At 41.6% G+C, this 22830-nt stretch overlaps 1 protein-coding gene across 6 annotated transcripts in view; it reads right to left on the bottom strand.

Moving 5' to 3' along the window:
* The window catches only part of NPAT (nuclear protein, coactivator of histone transcription), a 38670-nt gene that overhangs the window by 5267 nt on the left and 10573 nt on the right, over positions 1-22830 (bottom strand). For 4 of the 6 annotated variants that reach the window (XM_090029623.1, XM_090029659.1, XM_090029638.1 and 1 more), the window contains 13 exons: positions 21531-21603; positions 21082-21122; positions 19067-19297; positions 18546-18630; positions 11294-11426; positions 8428-8519; positions 8243-8330; positions 7431-7527; positions 6943-7068; positions 3401-5092; positions 1002-1117; positions 793-901; positions 81-138 (listed from right to left, as the gene is read on the bottom strand). In XM_090029623.1, the coding sequence (XP_089885749.1) occupies positions 81-138; positions 793-901; positions 1002-1117; positions 3401-5092; positions 6943-7068; positions 7431-7527; positions 8243-8330; positions 8428-8519; positions 11294-11426; positions 18546-18630; positions 19067-19297; positions 21082-21122; positions 21531-21603 (2941 nt within the window). Of the gene's footprint in view, positions 1-80; positions 139-792; positions 902-1001; positions 1118-3400; positions 5093-6942; positions 7069-7430; positions 7528-8242; positions 8331-8427; positions 8520-11293; positions 11427-18545; positions 18631-19066; positions 19298-21077; positions 21123-21530; positions 21604-22830 lie in introns of those variants that run through there. The other 2 variants (XM_090029630.1, XM_090029669.1) reach the window with 2 other exon arrangements.

Genomic DNA, 22830 nt, shown 5'->3' with positions numbered 1-22830 from the left:
GTTAATGAGGCAGTTCTCCCCACCATGTTCTAATAGAAAATCACTAGTTGGCACATGGCAAGGCAAGTGGTTATACTAACCTTTGTATTCGAGAACTTGGATGGCTCAGAGGTTCTGCTGTACTGCTCGCTGGCTTTCCTGAAGAGTGAAGCTCTCAGTTATTACTGTTCACATTTAAAGTAAACCACCTCAGAATGGGTCCAAGAAAGAAACATCCCACTTCTTAAAAGAGCCAGTTCAGGTGGCAGAACAATTCATCAATATAGTAGCCACTTCACAATACCTTTTACAGTTCTAATACTTACAAAAAAGTGGCACACGTGCCACTTCAATGAAACTACGTCATGTTGAAACAAGTAGAGCGAACTTTGATTTATAAATGCAAAGAATGGGTAAGTGGAACGAATCAAATAAATCCAGCCTTGTTTAAAACTGCCAGGGAAATGGGTAGTTCCTTGGTCACGTGCAAAGAGAAAGATGGAATGTATATGCAAGGGGCTTGAGAGCACTGGTAAAATTTTACAGGGTAGGTCTAAGCCAGTGGAGGCCAACCTTTTTGGCAGGTGTGTCACAAATTAGCCCTGCACCCACCCCTACCATCGCTCCCATCCCCTGCTCTGCTCTGCTGTTTGCCGTATTCCATTGTGGACCTGTCTCCTCCCCAATCTGCCATGTGACACACACACAGGCTGCCCAGGCCCTAAAGCCATTACTTTAAAATCTCCACATAATCAGAATCAACTTAACTCCCTTGGTGTTGAGCTCATGTCCCAAAGACACAAAACACTGTACCTATGTTAGACTTGCTCCTTGCTCCTGTACTCTTCTGAGCTTTGGGAGGGATGGGTAGTTTAGGAACACTTCTGTTGCACACAGGGTTTGAGATAGGCACATGCAGAACCTTGAAAAAAGATCATGTGTCACATTATGGTTGGCATGAAAGCTGCTTCCCTCCCCCTTGTTTGACTGCAAAAAGATGCAGATATTTCAGAGCATTTTACCTGGTGGGAAGGTGCTGAGAAAGTATTTCCATTTTGTCCTACTACTGATATAGGAATCATCCCTACCATTCCTTGCAGAACAGGCTGTACTGGAGATGCAATGATGATCGCAGACCCTACAAGTTAAGTAAATATATTTATGTAGAATAAAAAAATATTTTTTTAAAGGAGAGAAAAAGGTTCTAAAACTTGCTGCCTCTACACAAAACATATAAAAAAAACAGCTTACTTACAAAAAACCCTGGCTTTAGGATTTGATTACAGCCATGGGCTGATAAAAATGGACTGTTAATTTTAAAAGAAAATGTATAAAATTTAAATTATAAGAAAATGTGTTTAAAATTTAAATCACTGTTAAGTCAAAAGATTTATAATCTATTCTTAAAAAAAAATGAGAGTACGCAGTACATGTATGTTGCCAAAGTTTTAACGAAACTAGCTGCTGAATTTGTACAACTTCTTAGCTAGGCAGCTAAAATGGGAGTTTACTGAAGCAGTAAAGCAAATTTTGAGAGCAGGAGCCTCTTCTGTTAGTTTAGAGAATATTTCCTTCATTGCTGTTTACTGAACTGTATCTATAGGAATATGTAGCAAACCTCTAGAAGAATATAAGAAAAAGAAATGTGAGAGCAGAAGGGAAAGGGGAAGAAAAAACATTCAGATTAGCTCTAGAGCAGGGGTTGGAGCAGTACAGGGAGTTGAGGATAAGTCCTAGGCTGCACCTGGATGTGGAGGGGGGTAAGGAGGGGAGGGAGATGAAAGGGGAAGGGGCATATCTGCAGGGCACACATGGTATAGCCTAAGGGATTAGAAATGGGACAACTGTTAGGTTGCTGGAGAGGTACAGTGTGGTTCTAGTGATAAAAAGGGTTACTTTTATTTTATTTTATTTTACTATCCATAACAGAATCATAGGTGAACACAGCAAGGACTAAGAAAAAGGTTAAGCAACCTTAAAAAGATTAAGCAGCACAGAACTACTGAACTTCAATGGGAAACTTATTCAAGGTTGTGAAACTAGGAGTTGAAAAAGCAGAAAAGCCCACTTTTCTCTTCCCATCTAAAAATGGGAGTGAATGAAATCTACCAGTTCTAAATTCTTGAAGAGCAAAGTGACTATATGGTCCATTCAATTCTCTTATTACAAATTATAACTTCCTTTAAACATGCAGCATGTGTATAAATTAATTTCTTCTGTATCCAGCAAATTGGAGAAGTTTTTTTTTTAATTAAATACAGCAAGCTTTAATTATTGTCAACTAATAATAATGTCAGAAAAAAAGTAAAATGTCAAAACATTAGAATGGTTTATTTAAATCACGATTCAAATTGGTAATTTAAATTAACGTTCCCTGTTACAAGGCTAGAAATCTTCTGACTGCCTGACACAAAGCAGCATGTTATACAGCTACACTGGCATTTTGCAAACTGAACATATTGTTAGACTGACTTTTGATCACAGTTTGATTTATATTTTTTGGAATAAAAGTATATTTATATGATAGCATCTACTTTGTATCTAGATCGTATTTTCTCAACTGAACTTTTTGTTGTCTTTTATAGTTTAGCTCAACATTGCAGAGAATAACTTCCTTTTATTTCGTGACGCTTTAAGTTATACATCTTTTAATAAATTACTGTCACTTTACAAAAATAATAGCTAAAGTTAAAGTTGCATAATAAGTACTTTCCTCCATGTTGTTGACCCTTGTCTTCGTTTGGGCAACTTGCTAGGTATATTGAACAAACTATCCTTCCCTTCTGATATATTCCCTGTTTCAATAACCCTCTCTTTCTAATACTTGGTCTGCTTTAAAAGCTTACTGGTATAACTGCCTTTACTGAAATAATTATACCAATAAAAGCCCTGGCATACATAGTATTAGACCAAAATGAAGATGTTTTTATAAAATAAACAGAAGAGTATAACACCAATTTTTCTATTTGAATACATTATTTCCCTTTTAGTCTGTTACTTGTTTCATACTTGACATTCAGTGTGACTAGTTCTCTTCTACGTTTCTTTCTTTTGGAGAAGGAACAGAACCAGTTGTTTTAGGCACTAGAAAAAGTGTTTCTAAGAGCAGATAATCAGATTCTGAAATGTGCTTTAGTTGGGAATATTTTTAAAAACAGTAGGTCCCTTCCTAACCTTACAACTTTAATAACTGCGATGTTTTGCCCCTGAAAGACGAGTCCTTAACTCTTCAGTATCATATAATCTGCCAGAGGCAAAAGAAAAGAACAACAAACATTTTATAAGTTAAATTCCTAGTTTGTGTCAAGTGCTAGATAAAATGGTATCTAAAATGAATTTGCTTTTTACTAAGACACCAAGAATACGTGAAAGTAGTAAGTACTCCTCAGAAACATTTCAAGAATAGTTCTAGACAAATTACCTTGTGAAAAGTTGGGAGACATTGTTTGGCTTGTTGCAAATGTGCTGCTTGACCTTGGAGGCGTCCGTAACTGTTGTGCTGCTGGAGCTTGAGCAGCAAGGGGCATCGAATTGCCAGGAAATACAACTACATTCGATGGAGTTACTGTAGTGCCCAAGACTGTTGGATCAGTCACACACGTGGCTATATAAAGGTTGTTTGAATTGCCAAAAGCAGTGCTTGTTGTAGGCAGTAACTGTATAAATCCTCCATCCTTGGCAATATTAGTTGTACCAGCAACTGTAAGAACAGTACAGTCTTCATTCTTTGTGCCCACAGTGCTGATAACAGGATCTTTAGGTCTAAGCACAAGAAGATTCTGCTCTACCAAAGCAGAATCTCCAGAACGTTCAATCTCTTCTGAAGTCAGACACTTGGATGGTCCTGTAGTTTTGGCTGGAGATTTGGTTGGAGAAGATAACACTATTGTTGGCAAATTTTCTCCAGTGATGCTATTAACTGCACTGTTCAGCTCACTGTCTGATGAAATAAATGGGTCATCGCTAATGATAATTTTCAAGGACATTATATTAGCAGGATCTACATCCATAGGCTGACTGCTAGAAGACACACCGCCAATCCTTTTGAGCTCAGTGCTAGGCTCATCTGTAGAAGATGCAGTTCCTGGAGGAGAACGGCATGTCTCAACTATGGCAGGATTACTTTCAGTGGATATTATGGAAATTTCTGCACAACCATCATCACCTGAGGAAAAAGTTACAGTATCAGCATCTGCTTTTGTAGAAGATGAAGGCTCTTGCATTTCCACTTGTGTTTTCTCAGAGTTTGATGATTCTGAATGGAGATTTAAATCCTTTGTGCAAGACTTAAGTGTATGCTGATCATCTGAATAAGGTTTGTTAGACGTATCTACAACTTCAAGCTGCAACTCTGTTTTCTTTGGATCCAGTAAATTCACCATAGAGCTTTCCCCACAGTCTGACCTTTTATCCTGTTCTTGACAGCTAGAGTGGTGACTAGAATTCTGTTGTAAAACTACAGGCAACACAGGTATATCTTTTGAAACATCCTGTTCATTTTTACCTGAATCTGCTGACTGATTAGATATTGATGCATTAATTTTTTTCAGCATCACACTGTGACCAGGGCTCCTATGAGATCTTTTGCTATTAAGTTTTTCAGATAATGAAGTATCTGGTGATAAATGACAGTCACGTACAGAGTACATTCTATTTTCACTGCTAACTGTGTCTTCATCAAGTGAAGGCAAAGAACTCTGCGGAATTTCAGAATGATCATACTCCAAACCAGGTCTATTTTGAGCATTATGACACTGTGGGTCTTTTTCAGTTTCCACAGCTGTTTCACTTTCTGATACCAATTCAGCTGCCTCTTTATTACTATAAGAGTCCACACAGTGTTCATTACAGCTGGTACCAGAATTCTGTTTTTTGTTCAATTCAGTCAAATCAGGCACAGATTCAAAAGCAATCTCAAGCTCGCCAATTTGTTCATCAGTTACTGCTTTAAGTGTTTCAGTCTGGTTTTTTGGTTTGCTACTTCTGGGCGATTGTTCACTGGTTACACTTTTCTGTCCAGTATCACCAGAATCACCGCTGCTGTTCTTCAGAGTGTGCACTGCTTCTTCTGGATGATAATCTTTACAGGACAGAGCCCCAGTGGAATTATCCCCTGAAAAACAACAAGTTGAATTGTTTCACTATTTCTATAAATCAGATTCCATAGGTTTAAACTAACCACAAATCACTATAGTGGCAAACTGTTTCATAAGTGATTCACTGAAAGTAATGTTTCCACTGTAATCCTTGAACAAGAAAAAGATTTTACCTCCCAGTCAACAAATGGTTGAACTGAACCAATTTTTTTTTTAAATGACTCAAGTTTTCTGGGCACTTTTTCTACTTTTATTCAGCTCCTTTGTAATGTATTCTTCACCTGACCCCCCTTTTAAATCAATTAGAAGCTACCCACAGAGGATAGGGCAGAGTACAGCACCTAAAGCTGGAATGTAAATAGACATGTTATTTGATGCAAGCCTGATTGTCCCAGGGTTTGACCCAGATCAAAACAGGCACAGCACAATCATTTAGACATGTAACACTTCCAAACTGCATTATTCTTCCTGCACTAGAGAGGAGCACAGAGCCTGGCCAGCTTATCCTGGGAAAAAGCACAATAACCTTAGAGATGCACACAGCCATGCCTGGGGGAAAAAATAGTAGCATATTTTCTCTCTCATATTTCAGAAGGACTAAATTAGGATGATGGACTTGTACACCTTTACAACCCTGGGACTAAAGCAGTAATTCTCATCCAGTATGGCACAGCACCCTGAAATGCCTAGAGATCCTTTCAAGGGTGCTACACAATGATAACAATGTTAGTTGTGCAATCATGATTCACAAGATAAACCCAGAGATTTCAAGTAAGAATCCATAGGGTTAAAAACATTCTGACCTGCTGCAGTCTCTCTGACCCCTCTGCAACAGAAAAACTGCTGTATTATTTTTCCATAGTTTTCACTTGGGTTTTTTTTTTTGACTAAGAGCTGGCATTTTCTTAGGGGGCACTTGAGCCTAAAATGGTTGATAACTGCAGGAAGAGGGTTTTTCCTGGAACAAAGGAACGTCTATTCATAACTATAAACAAACGTCCCATCTGCCCTGGGAGAAAGCCTTCTGTCCCAAAATTTTATAGATGTACATAACCACTGTCCCACTTCAAGACCCTTTGAAGTATACCAGATAAAATGCACTAACTCTTTTTCACATGACATCTTCTCTCATGTCTATATGGTTATTACAGTTCATTTCAGGGACAAGCCTATCGGGCTGTGTGCTTTCACTTACCACCTACTGGCAAAGGAGCAGGATTGCAGCTTGGAAGTGTGACTATAAATGGCTGTGCCATTCCTACTTTGATCTGGGTCAAACCCGATGACAACGAAGAACCAGAGGTCCTTTAAACAACCAGAGGACAACGAAGCTGTAAAACAGGCAGGCCTGATTGTTCCAGGCTTTGACCTGAGTCAAAAAACACGAGCAACACAACAGTGAGAATGCACAGCTGACAGGCTTTTCCTTGGACTATAACTCACAGTTAACTTAGACACATAGAGCTATGCCCTGGGAAAAGTGTTAGCACATTTTATCTTGCATACTTCACAGGACCCAACACAGAACAATGGACCTAGACTTTTTGTTACAATTATTATTAGACCAACTGTATATTTGGGAGGGCTATCTCCTCATTCAGAATGGAAATACAAATTTGAAGTCTACAACATTCATCTGATTAATTTATGACATCGTCAAGCAAAATTTACAATGTTTTGGGGGACTATTCTGCTGCCTGAGTCCCTAGCTTTTATACCACTGTACATGAGGATCAGTAGTTTCCCATGCCTTGTAAGTTGCAGGTTTGTGGCAATATTAAGCCCTGAATTTGAGAATGAATCAACTATCTGCAGGTATTTTTGTTAAGGCCAAAATGGATACAGGAAGATAATAAACACCACTTACTAACTTCTTCAGTTTCTAAAGAACTTTCAAGGGTATTCAGATTATTTTCTTCCCCCACAACTGTACTTTCAACTCCACTCTGACTGGAAACACCATGAGGTAAATTCTTATTAGTTTTGTTCTTACCTATTTCAAAATAAAACAACAATGTGAACACAGAATTAACAGTTTCAGCTTAAACGCATGCAATTTTCAACTAACATAATTTACATAAAAAGCTTGCATTTAAAAGTCCAAATTATGACAACACACAAAATTCAGATTCTCACTAGAAATCCACTGATAACTTAAAAATATCTTCATTTCTGCAGTAATATTTTACTAGGATTATCCCCAGCCAGGCTAGAAAGGTAAAAGATATATTTGAATAAAACACTGAACAGCAAGGCAAATGCAATCTACCTCCTTGGTTAGGTTTTGCTTTTTCAAGCAACACTTTGAAAGTCCATGCTTTGCAACAGTGCTCAAACAGGGAAAGCATAACCTACCATAATCAAATAAGTCAAAGAGAGCTTGAAATGCTGGATCTGATTCCGTCTGTTCCAAGATATCCTGTATTGCTTCTTCTGACATATGGATTTCACCCTGAGATGCAATAAATCACAGAACTGATTTACAAATTGATCTGCTAAAAAAAAACCAATCCTCCTACAATATGAAACGAACTATTCTTATCAGTAACATTTTACTTAGTAGTACAATCTGAATTAACTGAAACAGGAAGTATTCTTCATTACAAATTTAATGCATTAAAAAAGTGATGAGAATTTGGGAAAGCATTCATAGAAGATATTAGACACCAAGTATAATTATAAGTCTAACTATGAAAATATTCTTATATAAAAGTTAAGAAAAACAGATTTAAATTAATAATAAGCCATGCATTTATACTGGCACAAATCATGCTTTTCTTCATGACCTCCCTAGCCAAAAGCTAAGGAAATATCAATTATACTCCCAATATTTTGCTTTCAAGTACAATTCAGATTCTAAACAGTGAAATGCACTGTTAGAACTTTTTCATGCGTACATTTCAGAATGACAACTCTTATTTAAACCAACTAGGTAAAAGATACACAGTCCCTAGATCTAGTGGCAGGATGGATTCCTACTACTTGGAAAAGTGCAGTTTAAATCCTAATTTTCCTCAATTTTTCCATCTGTACTTGAGTTATTTGTAAAGCAAATTGTATTTGCATTGGTGAGTGCAACTATTAAAACCTGCAGATTTGCAACTAAATATGGCCTTAAAAAAGCTCTTATATAATTTTTTTTTCATGCCTAAGAAGTGCATGAGTACCTGAAGTCCAAGGATTTCATCAATTGCAGACTCTTGTTCTGCAAGGCCACTGTCGGTTTGTTTGGGAGCCTGAGTAACACTGCCATCACTGGAACACAATTAACAACAGTTTATATAGGATTTGGAAATAAACTGGGCACAGGTCAGGATTCCATGCATACATTTTTTTTTTTTTTTTTTTTTACCTGCCCAAGAATTTGTTAATATTTTCTGCAAGCTTCTCTTGAAGTGATTTGTTGCTCAGGATTTTTTCTCTGGCATTTTCAATAACCAGTTGCTGGAAAACAAAATTTTAAAGTAACCAAATTTACATTAAAAATGGGCTCAGTACACTAAAAACTGTGATGCACAGAGAAAACTCTTCATAAAATAAATTAAACTCTTTATAGTAACTACTTTCATTGTAACCATGAATTTTGCAGCCAATTGTACCCGCAACTCCCCTTTCCGTGAGATAACAAGATCACAGAGACAACTGGAAGCTGCCTATGTAGATAACTTCCAGTTACTCTTCCTGGTAGACATGCACACTGGCTATTCAAACTGGGCACCTAATACCTCCACTGAGAAATCTAGATTCCTGTCTTTAAAATGCACTTTCTACACCATATTCAGGCCTAAAAAGCAACTGGCAAAAGTCAGGAAAATCTGGTACATTGTTTAGTTGTTTCATCCTGCCCATGAAAGGAAGAGCAGGCTAATGATTGAGTCAGTGTTGATAAAGTTTCTTAAACAATGAATGGCTAGACATATTTCCTCTTGAGCTAGCACCTACTCTCAAAAAAACATTGACAAATGCCATCAATAGCTGCGCCCCAAGAACTTAGAAACTACTGCAGAGTATGGGGGAAAAGGAAAAGATAAGATGACGCACACACCCTCAAAAAATTTCCCTATTTTTAGCCTCCAATTCAAGCCCCATGTTCATGCCTGCCCCCGCCCCGCTCCTGTCACTGCCACTGCCACTCCCCTGCTTTCCTGCCTGCCACCACCACTTCTCCCCACACACCCACCCACCAGCTGATCTGGCACCACGTGGTTCCCAGCTGCATTACTGGACCACAGGACTCAGCAGGAGTTGGCCCAGCCCCCGCAATTCTCAGCTGGCTCCATGCAGTGCTAGCTAACCAGGCCAACTCCTGCTGTGTCCTGCTGTCTCAGCCGTGCAAGCTGTGATGTGGTGCTGGAGCAGCGAGGGGGACAAGATAAGACCAGAGAAGCGACAGCAGTGGGTGGGGAAGGTAACGAAGTGGCAGAAGGGCAGCAGTGGTAGATGGGGGTGTGGGGGGGGGGGGAAGGGCGGGGAGTGGCAGGAGCACGGGGCCTGCATCAGTGCCCTGGGCCTATGAGCACAGAGCCCGGGCTGGCAGGAGCTCTGGGCAATGAGGAACAGGGAGAGAGTGCGAATGTGTGTATGTTCGTAAGGCAAGTCCCACGTGCATATCGCACCATATATATATATATTACATACCCACACACCCCCATGCAGTGCCATACACGCAGACCCCACAGACACACCTCTCCTCACACAACCCAGCCACTCTCCCCCCTCCACACATGCCACAACCCCTCCACACACTCACAGCTCCCCCAAAAACCCCATACCCACCCACACTCCATGTATACTCACCCACATGCTCCCCCACCCCATACACATCCACACCCCACCAACCCCATACATACACCAGCACCCTCCCGCACACCCCACGTGCCCCACAAACCCATACCCTCCCACCCACATCCCGCTACAATATACAAGAGTAAGACTTCATTTTAAGTTATTATACAATCATCTCTAGGTACACTACACAAACACATGTAAATCAAGACAAAAATATTTTTGAAATCAAATTAATAAATATTGTAGTAGGTGTTTGATTTTTAGAATATAATTTGGTATTTTTCTGGTCTGAAATGGCAAATCCCCCTGCTGACAGGAGTACTTCCAAGGGCATGGGAGGGACTTCTGGTGGCAAAAGTCAGGGGCTAGGGAGTGGGACTTCTGGTCACCAAGGGAGGGTACTTATCAAGGGGCAGGGCTACCCATGCAGCCCTCAACAGCTTGCCAAAACTCAGTAAGCGGTCCTCCAGCCAAAATAATTGCCTGCCCCTGAATACTCTGGGAAACTTGGCTTTGCTTTCACTAAGTTCCTTTAGAAGTTGCACTTTGCGCACATACCATATATTTTGTAAAGGGTTTCTATCTATTTTCACTACATAGGCATGTGCAAGAATATTGGCAGTGCAGTCATAAGGGACGGTGACACGCTTTTTATACAAGCCCTTGACTTCGGCCCTTCTGAATTTCAGAGTTTTAAGGCGCCTCTGTTCAAATAAATCCCAGAAACTTTGCAGCTCCAGAAGTGTGCAGGAAAAGCCCTTCTCTGCATAAAACTTCAAATAGGTAAAAAGGAAAAGAACGTTCACCTTTTTCTGAAAGCTTAAACAAAAACGGTTCAACCATGAACAAAACAACAGAAAAGGTGGGGGCTGAAATGAAGGCTGGAAAACGTTAGCTTTGGAGGTCAGAGTGCCAGATAATTATGACAGACTAAAAGCACTGGTAGAGCAGAAACTATTAACGCAATCTTAATTACAGTGGTGGGCTCTGCTCCTGCTAACTTAGTTGAAAAGAAAGCTATCCGATGTCAGAATCAACAGTTTCATTTTGCTTCCTAGGCTAAACATAGCATCAAGAAAAAAAATACTGAGACAAAGACCTCCATTGATAGATGGATTAACAAGATGGTAAGGAGTGATCAACTGGGTTCCGACAGCTTAAAGGCTATATTTATTCTTAGCAGGGTCAACAATCATTTAATGATTCTCTAGCTATACATGCATACTTGGATGATTGTGCCCTTAAGCAAGAACCAATTCAAACAACTGTAATAACCTTTGATTTAACCATCAAATCACACTTCTAATTTATTGATTGAAGTTGCTACAGCAGTTCCATGACAGTTATAACATGCAACCTATAAAGAGGCCCAGTCATTTTTTTACTCAGTTTCTTGAAAACACCTCGTATAAGTGATCACTTATACTTACTGGGAAGTTGCCATCTATGAGTTCTTGGAGTGGCTCGCTTTCTTCTTCCACTATCATCTCATCAGACTCTTGGCAACTTTTACTTTGTGAATGAGGTGCAGATGATGTAACACTTTTTCTTTTCTGAGAGTCACTAAAACATTTTAGAAATATAATACTGTATTTTGTAAAAGTGGGTTCACTGCAAACACTGAAGGGAAAAGATTCTGTCTCCAAGGAGTTAAACAAGTATCCCACAATCAGAAAACGTTAAGCTATAAAATCGACATATTCACAATACAAAAAAATGGTTTAAATCATGTGATATGGGTGTACTCTGCAATAAGTTTTGCAGTATGGCAAAGAAACTATCAAGTTTATATGCAGGCTGGATGAATTGGAAACATATAACAATTAAATCTAGGAGGTGCACTGACAGATTTTTGGGGCTGATACCGACAGCCAATTTTTAAGGAGGCATATCGGCCAACACTGATCTAATTTCCAATACAGCTTGGAACGCTGCATGCAGCTGGTAAGTCTGTTGTGGTGTAAGGGGAGCAGGGAGGCAAGGGGATTGGGGGCACAGATCAAGGCCCCCATGGTTAGGGAGGAAGTAGGGCTAGGGCTGGGGCAGGCACTGCCCAGCTGGGGTGGGGTGGGGTGCAGAACAGAGCTGTGGTTTGTCTAGGGGGTATGGGAAGGGGGGGCGGCTCCCACTGCTGCACACACCCCAGGAGGGCATGGGGGGGGGGGGACGAGAGCAGGGCTTGTGCCCCCTGGATCTGCATGGGGCAGGCTGCCACTGTAGGCTGAGACTGCACCGGGCTCTTCCTGGTTGGGGCTGGGCTGTGCTCAGGATGGGTGGTAGTGGCACTGGGAAGAGGCTACCCCATAGTTCCCTTCCCAGTGCCACTGCCACCTGTCCTGAGTGCAGCTTGGTCCAGCCCCCACACTGGGAAAAGCCCAGCACAACCCTAGCCCACCCCATGCAGATTCCCCACCCATGCCCTCCCAGGGTGTGCGCAGCAGTAAGAGCTGTCCCCCCTCCCTGTGCCCCCTGGATGTGCCACGGCTCCATCCCACCCCACACCCTGGCCCGGCCAGACTGCCCCAGTGGCACCTGCCCCAGCCCCACTCCCTCCCTCACTGTGGATGCCTTGAATTCCCCCCCCGACACATACCCATTCCCTCCCTGCTCCCCTTCCACCACACCAGACTTACCAGCTGCATGCAGTTCACCAACTTGCTGTGCTGTCCTCCTCACCAACCATGCGCTGCACTGTGGCTGCACGCATGCACAGGCCATTTATTGGCCACATTACCGGCCACAGCAGGCCAATTTCTGATGCAGACAATTTTCTTTATGTCAGTGTCGATCCAATATTGGATCGATGTATCAGTGCACCTCTAATTAAATCCAATGTCCATCAATTCAAAATACTGCACGCTGAAGGGAAAAAATGCTCATATGCATTCCAGGACTCTAACTTAACTATACAATTCAAGAAACAAAAGTACCATTACTAACAGCTGGAGACCTCCACACTGTGTGCAGCTGTGGTCAATAAAGCCCCAAACAAGATGCTATACTGCATAATAAACTGGACGCTGAATAATATAATGCCTGTATGTCTATCAACAGTGCAGTCTCATCTGGGAACAGTGCATGTAGTACTGGTCACCTTATTTCAGAAGGCTACTGAAGCACTGGAGAGCAATTCAAAGAATGCAAAAATAATTTAAGGGTAGAAGAAAACTCGTAATCAGAGATACTGAATAAACTGAGACTTTACCATATAAAGAAGTCACATAAAAGGGAGTACGATAAAAATGTATAAAAAAAATAAATTGAAGGGGTGCCCTGATAAAGATTTTTTAAGCCAATACTGATGGCCAATTATTAACCAGCCATATTGGCTGATCCCAATCCAATTGCTGATTTGTAACCTGGCAGCTTGGAGAGCAGTGTCCTGCCAGTAAGTCTGGCACACAGGGAGGGAAGGGGCGTCAGGGGGCAGACTGAGGTCCCCATGAGGAGGGAGGGCGTGGGGCTAGGGCAGGCACTACACAGCCAGGGCAGGGCACATGACAACTGTGACTCATTTGGGGGAGGAGGGGGTAGCTCCTGCCACTGCATGTGCCCCCCAGGGAAGCACTGGGGGGTACATGCCTCCTGGATCTGTGCACAGGGCACAGGCGGGCAGCTACCACATGCTTGGGGGCAGGTTCTTTCTGGTGGGGGATGGGAGGTGTCCAGGGCTGGGGCTGTGCTCGGGGCAGGCAGTGGCAACACTGGAGGGGTGGGAGGGGATCTATGGCAAATTTTGGGTTGGCTATAACTCAGCCCCCACTTCCAGCACCACCAGCCCCAAGCAGCGCCCCATCCCAGGCCCTCCCACCAGGAAGAGCCCAGCGCCAGCCCCAAGTACGCAGTAGCTGTTAGGGTAGCTTGTTATATTTTATGCTTTAAAGTTACACCTGTTTACAGAGTGGTGAATTATAGCATTGTTTAAAGCTTTCTTTACATTCAGCCTAAAGTTCTGCACAGTCTCATTGTTAGCTGAACTTTTCATTTTGCTGGTGTTTGCAGCATCAGCTGGCCTTGTTTCTTGCAAATAGTTTATGGACTTGAGTTTGCTTGCATGATGTTTCTTTGCTCTTTCTATCACTGCAAGAAGTTTTTCTAACACAGCATAGTAATAGTTTTGTTACTAGCTCAAACTGAAGTTGGCACTAACCAGCTGAATCAGAGGGATGAAATGATGAGATATGTTAATGAAAGGTGATAAAGACCAATGGACAATGCTTACAGCAAGACACTGGAAAAAGGCCAAATTAAGAGGTGTGCTCGTAATGGGTATGTTGAACAAAGGAATATGCTGACAAGATCAAATATAAACAATATGCTGACTGCATAGAGACCAATCCAAAAGCAAGGAATCAAGTTAAAGAAAAGCATAAAAGGGGGAAGCAAAAAAAGTTAAGTATGTCATTGTCATCATTTACAACATGAATCCAGCTTTCAACACCTGTCTGGATCAGCCCAGCCAACAATGCACTCTTTGCTTCAGGAACTGAGTGGCTGTCTTTTCTGTGAGGCAAAGTAACATCTGGGATTGGGTGAGATTATTGTACTAGTGTTTTTCCCTCTCTGAATATAGAAACTGATAAGATAATACTTGTACTAATATTTGATTTTAGGACACTGAGTTGTCTGTGTTCATATTTCACATTTTGTTTAAGGGTTAATTGTGCTTTACTGATCCCTAAGCACTATCTGCTGATCAGTGGTGTGAACAGTTGGTGGAGAACTCAGCAAAAACCAGAATTAACCCTTTCATGAAGGTAGAGCTGTTGGAAAAACAAATGGTATTCAGTCTCATGACAAGACAGGCTTCTTATCTTTTCTGTTGAAAGGGTTACAACCTGTACAGATTAAGGCACTGAGAAACTAGAAACTATTGTTGCTATTTGTCCTGTGGACAGTGAAAACACAGAAAACGTGTTTCTGAAAAAGGAAGTTTCATTGGGAAATTACAAAGGACAATTAACCTTTTGTACAATGACAACACCCAATATATGGCTGGATGAGGAGGAGCAGGAGAGTTTGTTGTTTCAGTCGGTGAAAAGCAAGGGGCCATGGAAGCCTGGGGCTTTTAGCAGAGTGGATGAATTGAAAAATGCATGCAAGGCATACATGTTGTATGTTACTAATGGTAAGCCCTGACCAAAAAAACATAAAAGAAAAGCAGCAGCTAGGTGAGCTCTCTGGATGGCTGCAGAGGGAGCTTGGGAAATGGTTATTCAGTCCCAAGAGAAGGTACAGGCATTGAGAGACCAGGTTAGAGATCTGGAAGATAAGCAGTTGAAAAATCATCACTGTCAAATGACTGCAGAAGCTTTGCAGGCAGCTGTTGTACAGAAGGTGATAGCAGAGGAGAAAGATGCATTAAAAAGTGAATGTAAAAGATTGGAAAGTGAACTTCAGTATTGTGAAGAAAATCTTGCTGAAGCGCAGGCAGGAATATGAGCAGTTATAAGGGATGCTAAAGAGCAGAATGGGTCAGAGGTAGACCACCAGCTTTGTCAAGAGGTGATTTATAGCCTTCAGACTCAGTTGCAGAAAAAGTGGGGAGTTGTGGTGGCTGTCACAGCTGGTTTAAGGCAGCCTTGTAACTGGAATGAAAACATTTGGTTGGATCCAGATTCCCTGGACCCAAGTGAAGGTCGGGATCTACCTGAAGATGCAAAAGCTTTGAATCTTATTCTTTTGAGGCAGGAATTGCATGACATGAAGGAAAAGATGGAACAGTGTCCCATGGCTCCAGTAGTGACACAGCAGATAATAAAGATGAAACAGGCTCCAGCTGCAGGGGGAGTAGGAAATGGTAATGTACTAGATTAGCAGCAGCGCAGGGTAGAACAGACTGTCACTGTTACTGCTCCATTAGCACCAGAACAGGTGAAAGCAGCAGCTATGAATTTAGGTCCATTGAACAAGGATACAGCAATTCAGTGGGTTACAGAGTGTTTAGATCAAACAGGATGGACTGTTCCTGACTGTCAAGCTGTAGCTAGAGCTAGTTGTAATTCAGAAGACTAGTTACTGATTAAGGCAGCCTTGTATGATGGACAGCCAGTTGAAAATAACTTATACAGATGGACTAGGAGCATTCTGACTGCACTTTTAGGTACTCGGATAGTGTCCTGGTTGTATTTTATGGAAATGCAAAAACCCAGGAAAAGCCCTGAAGCTTATATCCAGAGGAAGCAGTTAGGATGTGCATCAGGTTTAATTCCAGCTGGGAAATGGAGATTATAACTTTGATAATTTGGGATTTAAGACCACCCTAATAGAGGGGTTGGCTGCACTGGTGAAAGTTATATTGGGACCTGTTGATGCTATACAATGGCCTGAGTTGAGGATTCGAATTCAAAAGACAGGATTAATATACAGGGAGAGCAGTCCTAAAAAGAAGGTACAGAATAAGGGTGACAAAGGAGAACTAATACAGGCTGTTACATTTAGTAACAATATACCACCTTTTTGGAAGTCTGGCACTCCTCAGCACAAGATGGGATTCAGAGAAGGAGGTGCAAGTAGGGGTTGAGGCCCCAGACGTAGGATGGAATATGGAATCTGCAGAGAGTCAGAATGAGAAAGGCCAAGATTGCTTCCGGACAGAGGGCTGGAAGAAACTGATGTCTATGGGGGATGACAGAAACAAGTGGAATGGGGCTCCCACTAATGCACTGATGAAGAGATTGGTAGAGCTCATTCAGACAGAAGAGCTAGTGGAAGGAGCAGAGGCAGACCCACATCGATGCCTTCAGCATCTCCTGACCCACAACAGAGATGCCAGACTCCCCAGGCACCCAGGGGGATGGTAGGATGAGCTTGCTTTGACTACTGCGGGCATCCAAACATTAAAGTTTTAGTGGGAGATGAGAGGAATGTGAAAAACCCCCAAATGCTGATTGATACAGGAGCCTCGATCAGTATTTTGCAACACTGATGGGTTCCAGGTGGGGTTTTAATGGACCCCAATCATTTGCAACTACAGCCCTATACTGGAGAGTTAGAGAACTCACCAGTAACCCAACCTATTGTGACTCAAATAGGAAATTTCAAGAAAAATATGGAATACAGAACGATAAGCCAGGAGGAGATAGTGAAAACGGAATTTCAGGAACGACTGCTTTGCAGCAGGGAGGAATACTGCTGGATTTAGCTAACGGGTGTCTGTGGAAACAGTCAGTAGAGGAAAAGAGTGTGCTGATTTCTGCAGTGCATTGGTGTGCAGTTATCAAGGCTTCTGCTGTAATCAGGATGAGTGGATGCAGGCATTTCCTAAGGCCTGGGCAAAGGATAAGTTAGAATGTGACAAGATACAGGCTTGTGTCTTGATTAAGGGACCAGACCCTCCACCACAGAGCCAGTATAAGTATCCATCAGAGGCTAAAATAAATAGTTTGTTGAGTCAGGAAGTAATAGTACAGATGCCTAGTGTTTGTAATTTCCTGATTTGGCCTCTTGTGAAAACAGATGGGAAAACCTGGAGACTAACAATAGACTTCAGAGCTTTGAATGCAATGTGGCTCCTGTCACAGCTCTTGTTGTGGTGAAATACCCGGAAATTCTAGCAGCCATAGCAGGAGGGGCGAAATAGTTTTCTGTACTGCACTTGGCTAATGCATTTTTTGCCATTCTTAGGAAATGTCCCACAGACTTATGAGCCAGACACTGCTCTCCAAGCTGCCGGGCTGCACTCCTGGCCATGTGCATGCTGTGGATGCACACATGCCTGCAGCATTTATCGGCAAAATTATCAGCCACATCAGCCACAAAAAGCCAGTTGCTGATAATGTCAATTTTCATAGATGCTATGGTAGGAAGGGACCTCAGCAGATCGAGTCTGACCCTCTGTCCGGGCAGGAAAGAGTGCTGGGGTCAGATGACCCCAGCCAGATGCCTATCCAGTCTTCTCTTAAAGACTCCCCAAGGTAGGGGAAAGCACCACCTCTCCCTTGGAAGCCTATTCCAAATTTAGGCCACCCTTACCACGAAGTCATTTTTCCTGATGTCTAGCCTAAATCTGCTCTGTCAGTCTGTGACCATTGTTCCTTGTTACACCAAGAGGTGCCCTGGTGAACAAAGCATCTCTGATTCCTTGCTGTGCCCCCACCCCTGAATCTGTAGGTTACAAGATCACCTCTCAGCCTTCTCTTCCAGAGGCTGAAGAGGTCCAGGTGCAGATATGATACGGACCGATGTACTGGTGCACCTCTAATGAACTGGTTAAAGACAGACCATGAAATTCTGTTCTCATTACATCATTTGAAGGAAGAGGTAATGATAAAATGTGAAATTAAAAAACAAAACAACAAAAGGATACTTTAACAATAAGTTTAATTAGTTCACTGGACCCCTTGTCACAGGAGGTTGAAAGAACCTCCCTAAGATTAAATACCAGATTAGATATCAATATCTAGAGTTTTCATACTTGACCACTAACAAATTTTGGAAGGAATATTCAACCTTGGATTTCAGGGCTTAAGCCAATCTTTATAGCTATTAACAATTAAGTGGAGAACTCTCTTGAGGTCATATCTATATCTGTTTACCATGGGGTCCTTATGCTTTTGAAGCATCTGGTACTGACCACTGTCAAAAATGAGATGCTGGATTAGCTGAACTTGGATTTGAACTAGTGTGGCAATTACATTCTAAGGGACTGCATGCTAGAGACTAGTACTAAAGTGTACTCACCTTTTGCGTCTTGCTGGAGACAATAAGCTTGAGTGAAGCTTTCTTTCTTGAGGTCCAGGAACTTGAATATGTATGGAATCTCCTGCTTTAAAAGAAGAATATGGAAGATGCAAGCCCCTTTTCTAATGAAGTTTCTTAGGGTAGTAGAGACATCATCCTGTCAAGGCCTAGAATTCAATTCCCACCCCTCTTGAGTACAGCTTAAACATAATTTATCTCCTTAAAAAACAACTTTTGAGATCATAAGATGTGAAAAAGATACAAACTGATTCACCTATGAACTCCCAACATTACATGTACTAGGGCCGCTGGAAAAAAAAAAATCTTCCTCCTTTGTGCATTTCTTTTAATGCATGAATTAGTTCTGACATCTTTAAGAATATACAAAATCATGAATTTCTCAAAAAAACCCATAGTTTGTATATGAGGATTAATAAGCAATTTTAAATAATTCCATCTATATGTATAAACTGAACGAATGAATGAATGAATAAATAAATAAAGTAGCAAGTATAACTTACTGCTTATTTTGTTTTCTTGTGGCTGAGACTGAGGTGCAAACAAAGTATTCAATCTTGTCTGTGTTACATTTTGATTTATTATTGGTCTGTGGATAACATGGGTATTTGCCACGGCTGAAGAATTATGATGTCCTAACTGAGGAACTACAGACAATAATCCTAAAACAGGAGTAGCTCCTTGCTGAAGCATTTTCTGCCTCTTCATGTCTACAATTCCACTTCTTGTACGGCCTAAGGAAATCAAAAAGAAAATTAAAAGATACAACAGTCAACCTTACAATGATGCTGATTTTCCAGCAGCTGTTTTCACTGGCCTGAGACATAACAGAAGGCATCCCAACTGAAACAAGACTGTCTTAGCACATGAAGTAATTTATAAATTTAGCAGGAGAACAAGTAGTTGGGGCTAAGGGTATGTGGTAGCTTTTTATAGAGTGTCTGTCTATACAAGCCAAAACAGGATAGTCCACTACTGTGAAGACAAACCAGTATAACTAGTTCATATCAGTGTAGCTCATTTTTGCTAATATAAGGGAACTGCACTAACCTCTCTTCAACATAACGCATCTACATTAGGAGTTGCATCAATGTTCCTATTCTGTTAAAAAAAAAAAAATCACTCCAAATTAAAATATTTACTGTATTTATCCATATCTAAGATGACCCTGAATTTATGATGACCCCCCCCCCAATAATTAGATTCTATTCATGGAAAATGTATACATTTATTATAATTCTTGATGTATATAATCTAATTACTGGAGGAACTTCTTAAATTCCACCCCCCGCCCCGCTACAGGCAATGGTGATACACTGAGAAGGCAGTAAGGGGCCAGGTGGTGGACAGAACAGTGGGGAACAGGCAGTGGGGGGGAGGCATGCATTTTGTGTGCCTATCCTTCACCGCAGGCCCCAACCCTCTTCACCCCCTTCTCCCTCTCCTCGTTGCTTCTGTGCCCTACAGCTTCAGGTTCCCACTCACTTTCCTCTTGTCTCTACCCCCCATGTCCCTCTCCACTTCCCACTTACTTTTGCTATGGTGCTTGCAGGCTCCATCCACTGGAGCACTATGCATGGATCAGACCAGGCCCCGAAGCAGTGGCATAGAGCTGGCACTGCTGCTACAAGGCCAGGTTGATGCCATGCTCCACGTTTCAGGCTGCAGCAAGGACGGAACCTGCTGCCACTGGAGCAAAGGTAAGTGGGGCTGTGAGGAGGGGTTGGGAGAAGCAGCATAGGGTGGGAGAGTAGGTGCAGCAGGGGCCCAAGGCTGCAGAATCACAGCAAGGGGTGCAGAGGCAGAGGGGGTGGGACAGGCAGGAGCTGTGGCTCTGGCCCTAACCCAGGGTTACAGCTGGAGCTGCAATATCTGTCTGTCCCTGCTGCTTAATATTCAGTTCTAAGGTGAGGGTCCACCCCGCCCTGCCCCACCATGTTAAATGGAAGAAAAATATTTTAATCAAGTAAATACAGGAAATGAAGTGAGTACAAAAACTGTATATAAAATAAACACAACAAACTTAAGTCAGATGGGAGTTCCAGTTCACTAAACACAACTGTGTCTGATTTAAAGTTGAGAGTTTCAAGAGGCAACACCATCCTGTGTTGGCCAGTCTTTTCTGAGACATGGTATTGACTAAAGACTTTTAAGGCAATAATTTTATTTTCTTCTGTGCGTACAATCTTTGTCCAACTTTTCCCTTTTAGCAAATAATTTCAGACCTTCCAAGTAAAAGAAAGAACTCTAAACAAGATTTTTTTTTTTTATATTCTGCATTTTCCTTTCCTGCAAGCAAGATGGGCACTGCACTTGACCTGTTTTCAGTTCCCCTTTGAACTACCACTTAATTTAACTGCTTGATGGAGCAGAAAATGAAAAGTGAACACACTAAAATCTATTTTTAAGAGTGTGTACAAACTATGAAAGCTATGTGATCCGTGTCCTTTCACTGAAAGGCAAGTCTCACAATTTGAATTTAACACTAATTGACTGTAAGACTGAGATAGATACCTACTCCTTTGATGAGCAGAAAATCCTGCAGAATTCTGCATGCTCCTATAAAATAAAATAAAGCAGTCAAAATTTGGGAACATATCATAGTTGAAACACCCAAAGCATAAGAATACCTACTGCTGCACATTTAGACTGCTAGTCATGTGCTGCCTTGTAGACGCTGCGTGGCTTATTAAAACAATAAACACAGAAAGAGCTCTTTAGAAAATATCAGCACCTTCCAACTAACTAGTATAGCTAGGACTTGAACAATTTTCAGATTCCCATTTACCCACCAGCTTATTGGTTAATACAGACTTCTTTCATCATTTCACTCAGAAAATAAATTAAAAAACTAACCTCATTACACTTTGTTAAAGCCCACACATTTAAAAAGTTTGAATGGAAAGGAAAGGGGGTGCTAGTCAGGATAATCTTAGTTCTCTATTCTTAATTGTAAAACTATGCTACCTGATCTGAGAAAGAGTATAGTCTAATTTCTTCCACAAAGATGACATCATTGCTGGAACTTCAATTGTTGTCTCTGGTGAAAAAAAAAATAAAAAAAAAGCAAAACATTTTTAGAGAGCTAACACGGGTAGCTTGAGAGAAAGTTGGAAAGCCAATGTCATTATTAAAATATTAAACTAACAGATAACAGTTATATTTTGAAATACAGATTTAGACACTCAGGGGTATAATCTCACTCAAAGAAAAATAGCTTACATAAATGCTTAAATTCTAAGTCACCTTTGAAAATGAGATTCAATTTTTTTCAAGATTCAAACATATCAGCTCCAAGATGAGATATTCCCCCCCTATATAACATGATGAAAAAGTCCCTCATCTTCCAACTGAGTATGAGGTGGCAAAGGAGCAGGCAGCCACTACAGCTCTGACTGGCCTTGACCTGGGGTTCAGGCCAGAGCTGCAGTTGCAGCCTGCCCCTCCCACTGCCATTGCTCCCTACTGCCTCTGTCTCCCTCCCTATAACTTCACTCCCCCATTTCCCCCTACTCCCCAGTCTCTGCCTTCCCTGCACCCCCCTGGACACTTACTCTTGTTTCAGTTTGTGTCCAGCATGGGTTATAGGGCAAGGTTAAGTGGCAGTGGGGTCAGCAGAGGCTGCACAGGAGGTGGGGGCAGGCAGGGGAGCAGAGGCTGCAGGGGGGAGGGGGGAGACGGACAGGGACAAGTAGTGGCAAGGGGACAGGTGGAAAGAGTAGGGTTCGTGGGGGGGAGGAAGGGGGGGGGAACAAAGGTCAAGCTGCTTGACTCCCCACACCACCTGTCCTCCTAGCATCTGTCTCCTGCCACTGCTGCAGCAGTGAGGGGGATGAATTTAAGACAACCCTCCAATAATCACATTCTAGCAATGGAAAACTGTAACTAATTAATAAATTGTCCATGTCTAGAATCTAATTATCAGGGGGCTGTCTTCAATTCAGGATTGTTCTGGTTTTGGATAAACAGAATAATTAAAAAATCTGCCTTCAGATTGCTCATTTTAAGGAACAATGAAAACAACTTACATTTTTTAAGTCTATAAATTTAAAATACAATGGAAAAAAAAGATTTCCAAGCAGCTAAGACTACAAACTGTGAAAATAAAAATTGCAAAATTATATTCTTGTACATCCTGGAACCTTGCTGGAGATCCCAAGTATCTGAAGTTCCCATTAATGGTACTCAGTTGACATCACAAACATTTCAACAGCTCCCAGGATCAAACTCATAGATGCTGCCTCTTTATTTCAGGCTGAATTATAGC

The sequence above is a fragment of the Crocodylus siamensis genome, chromosome 1 (genome assembly GCF_052110815.1).
Source record: "Crocodylus siamensis isolate JL-2025a chromosome 1, ASM5211081v1, whole genome shotgun sequence".
NCBI lineage: Eukaryota > Metazoa > Chordata > Crocodylia > Crocodylidae > Crocodylus > Crocodylus siamensis.
The sequence above is the reverse complement of the archived record's forward strand: the minus strand, read 5'-3'. Positions and strand labels throughout refer to the sequence as shown.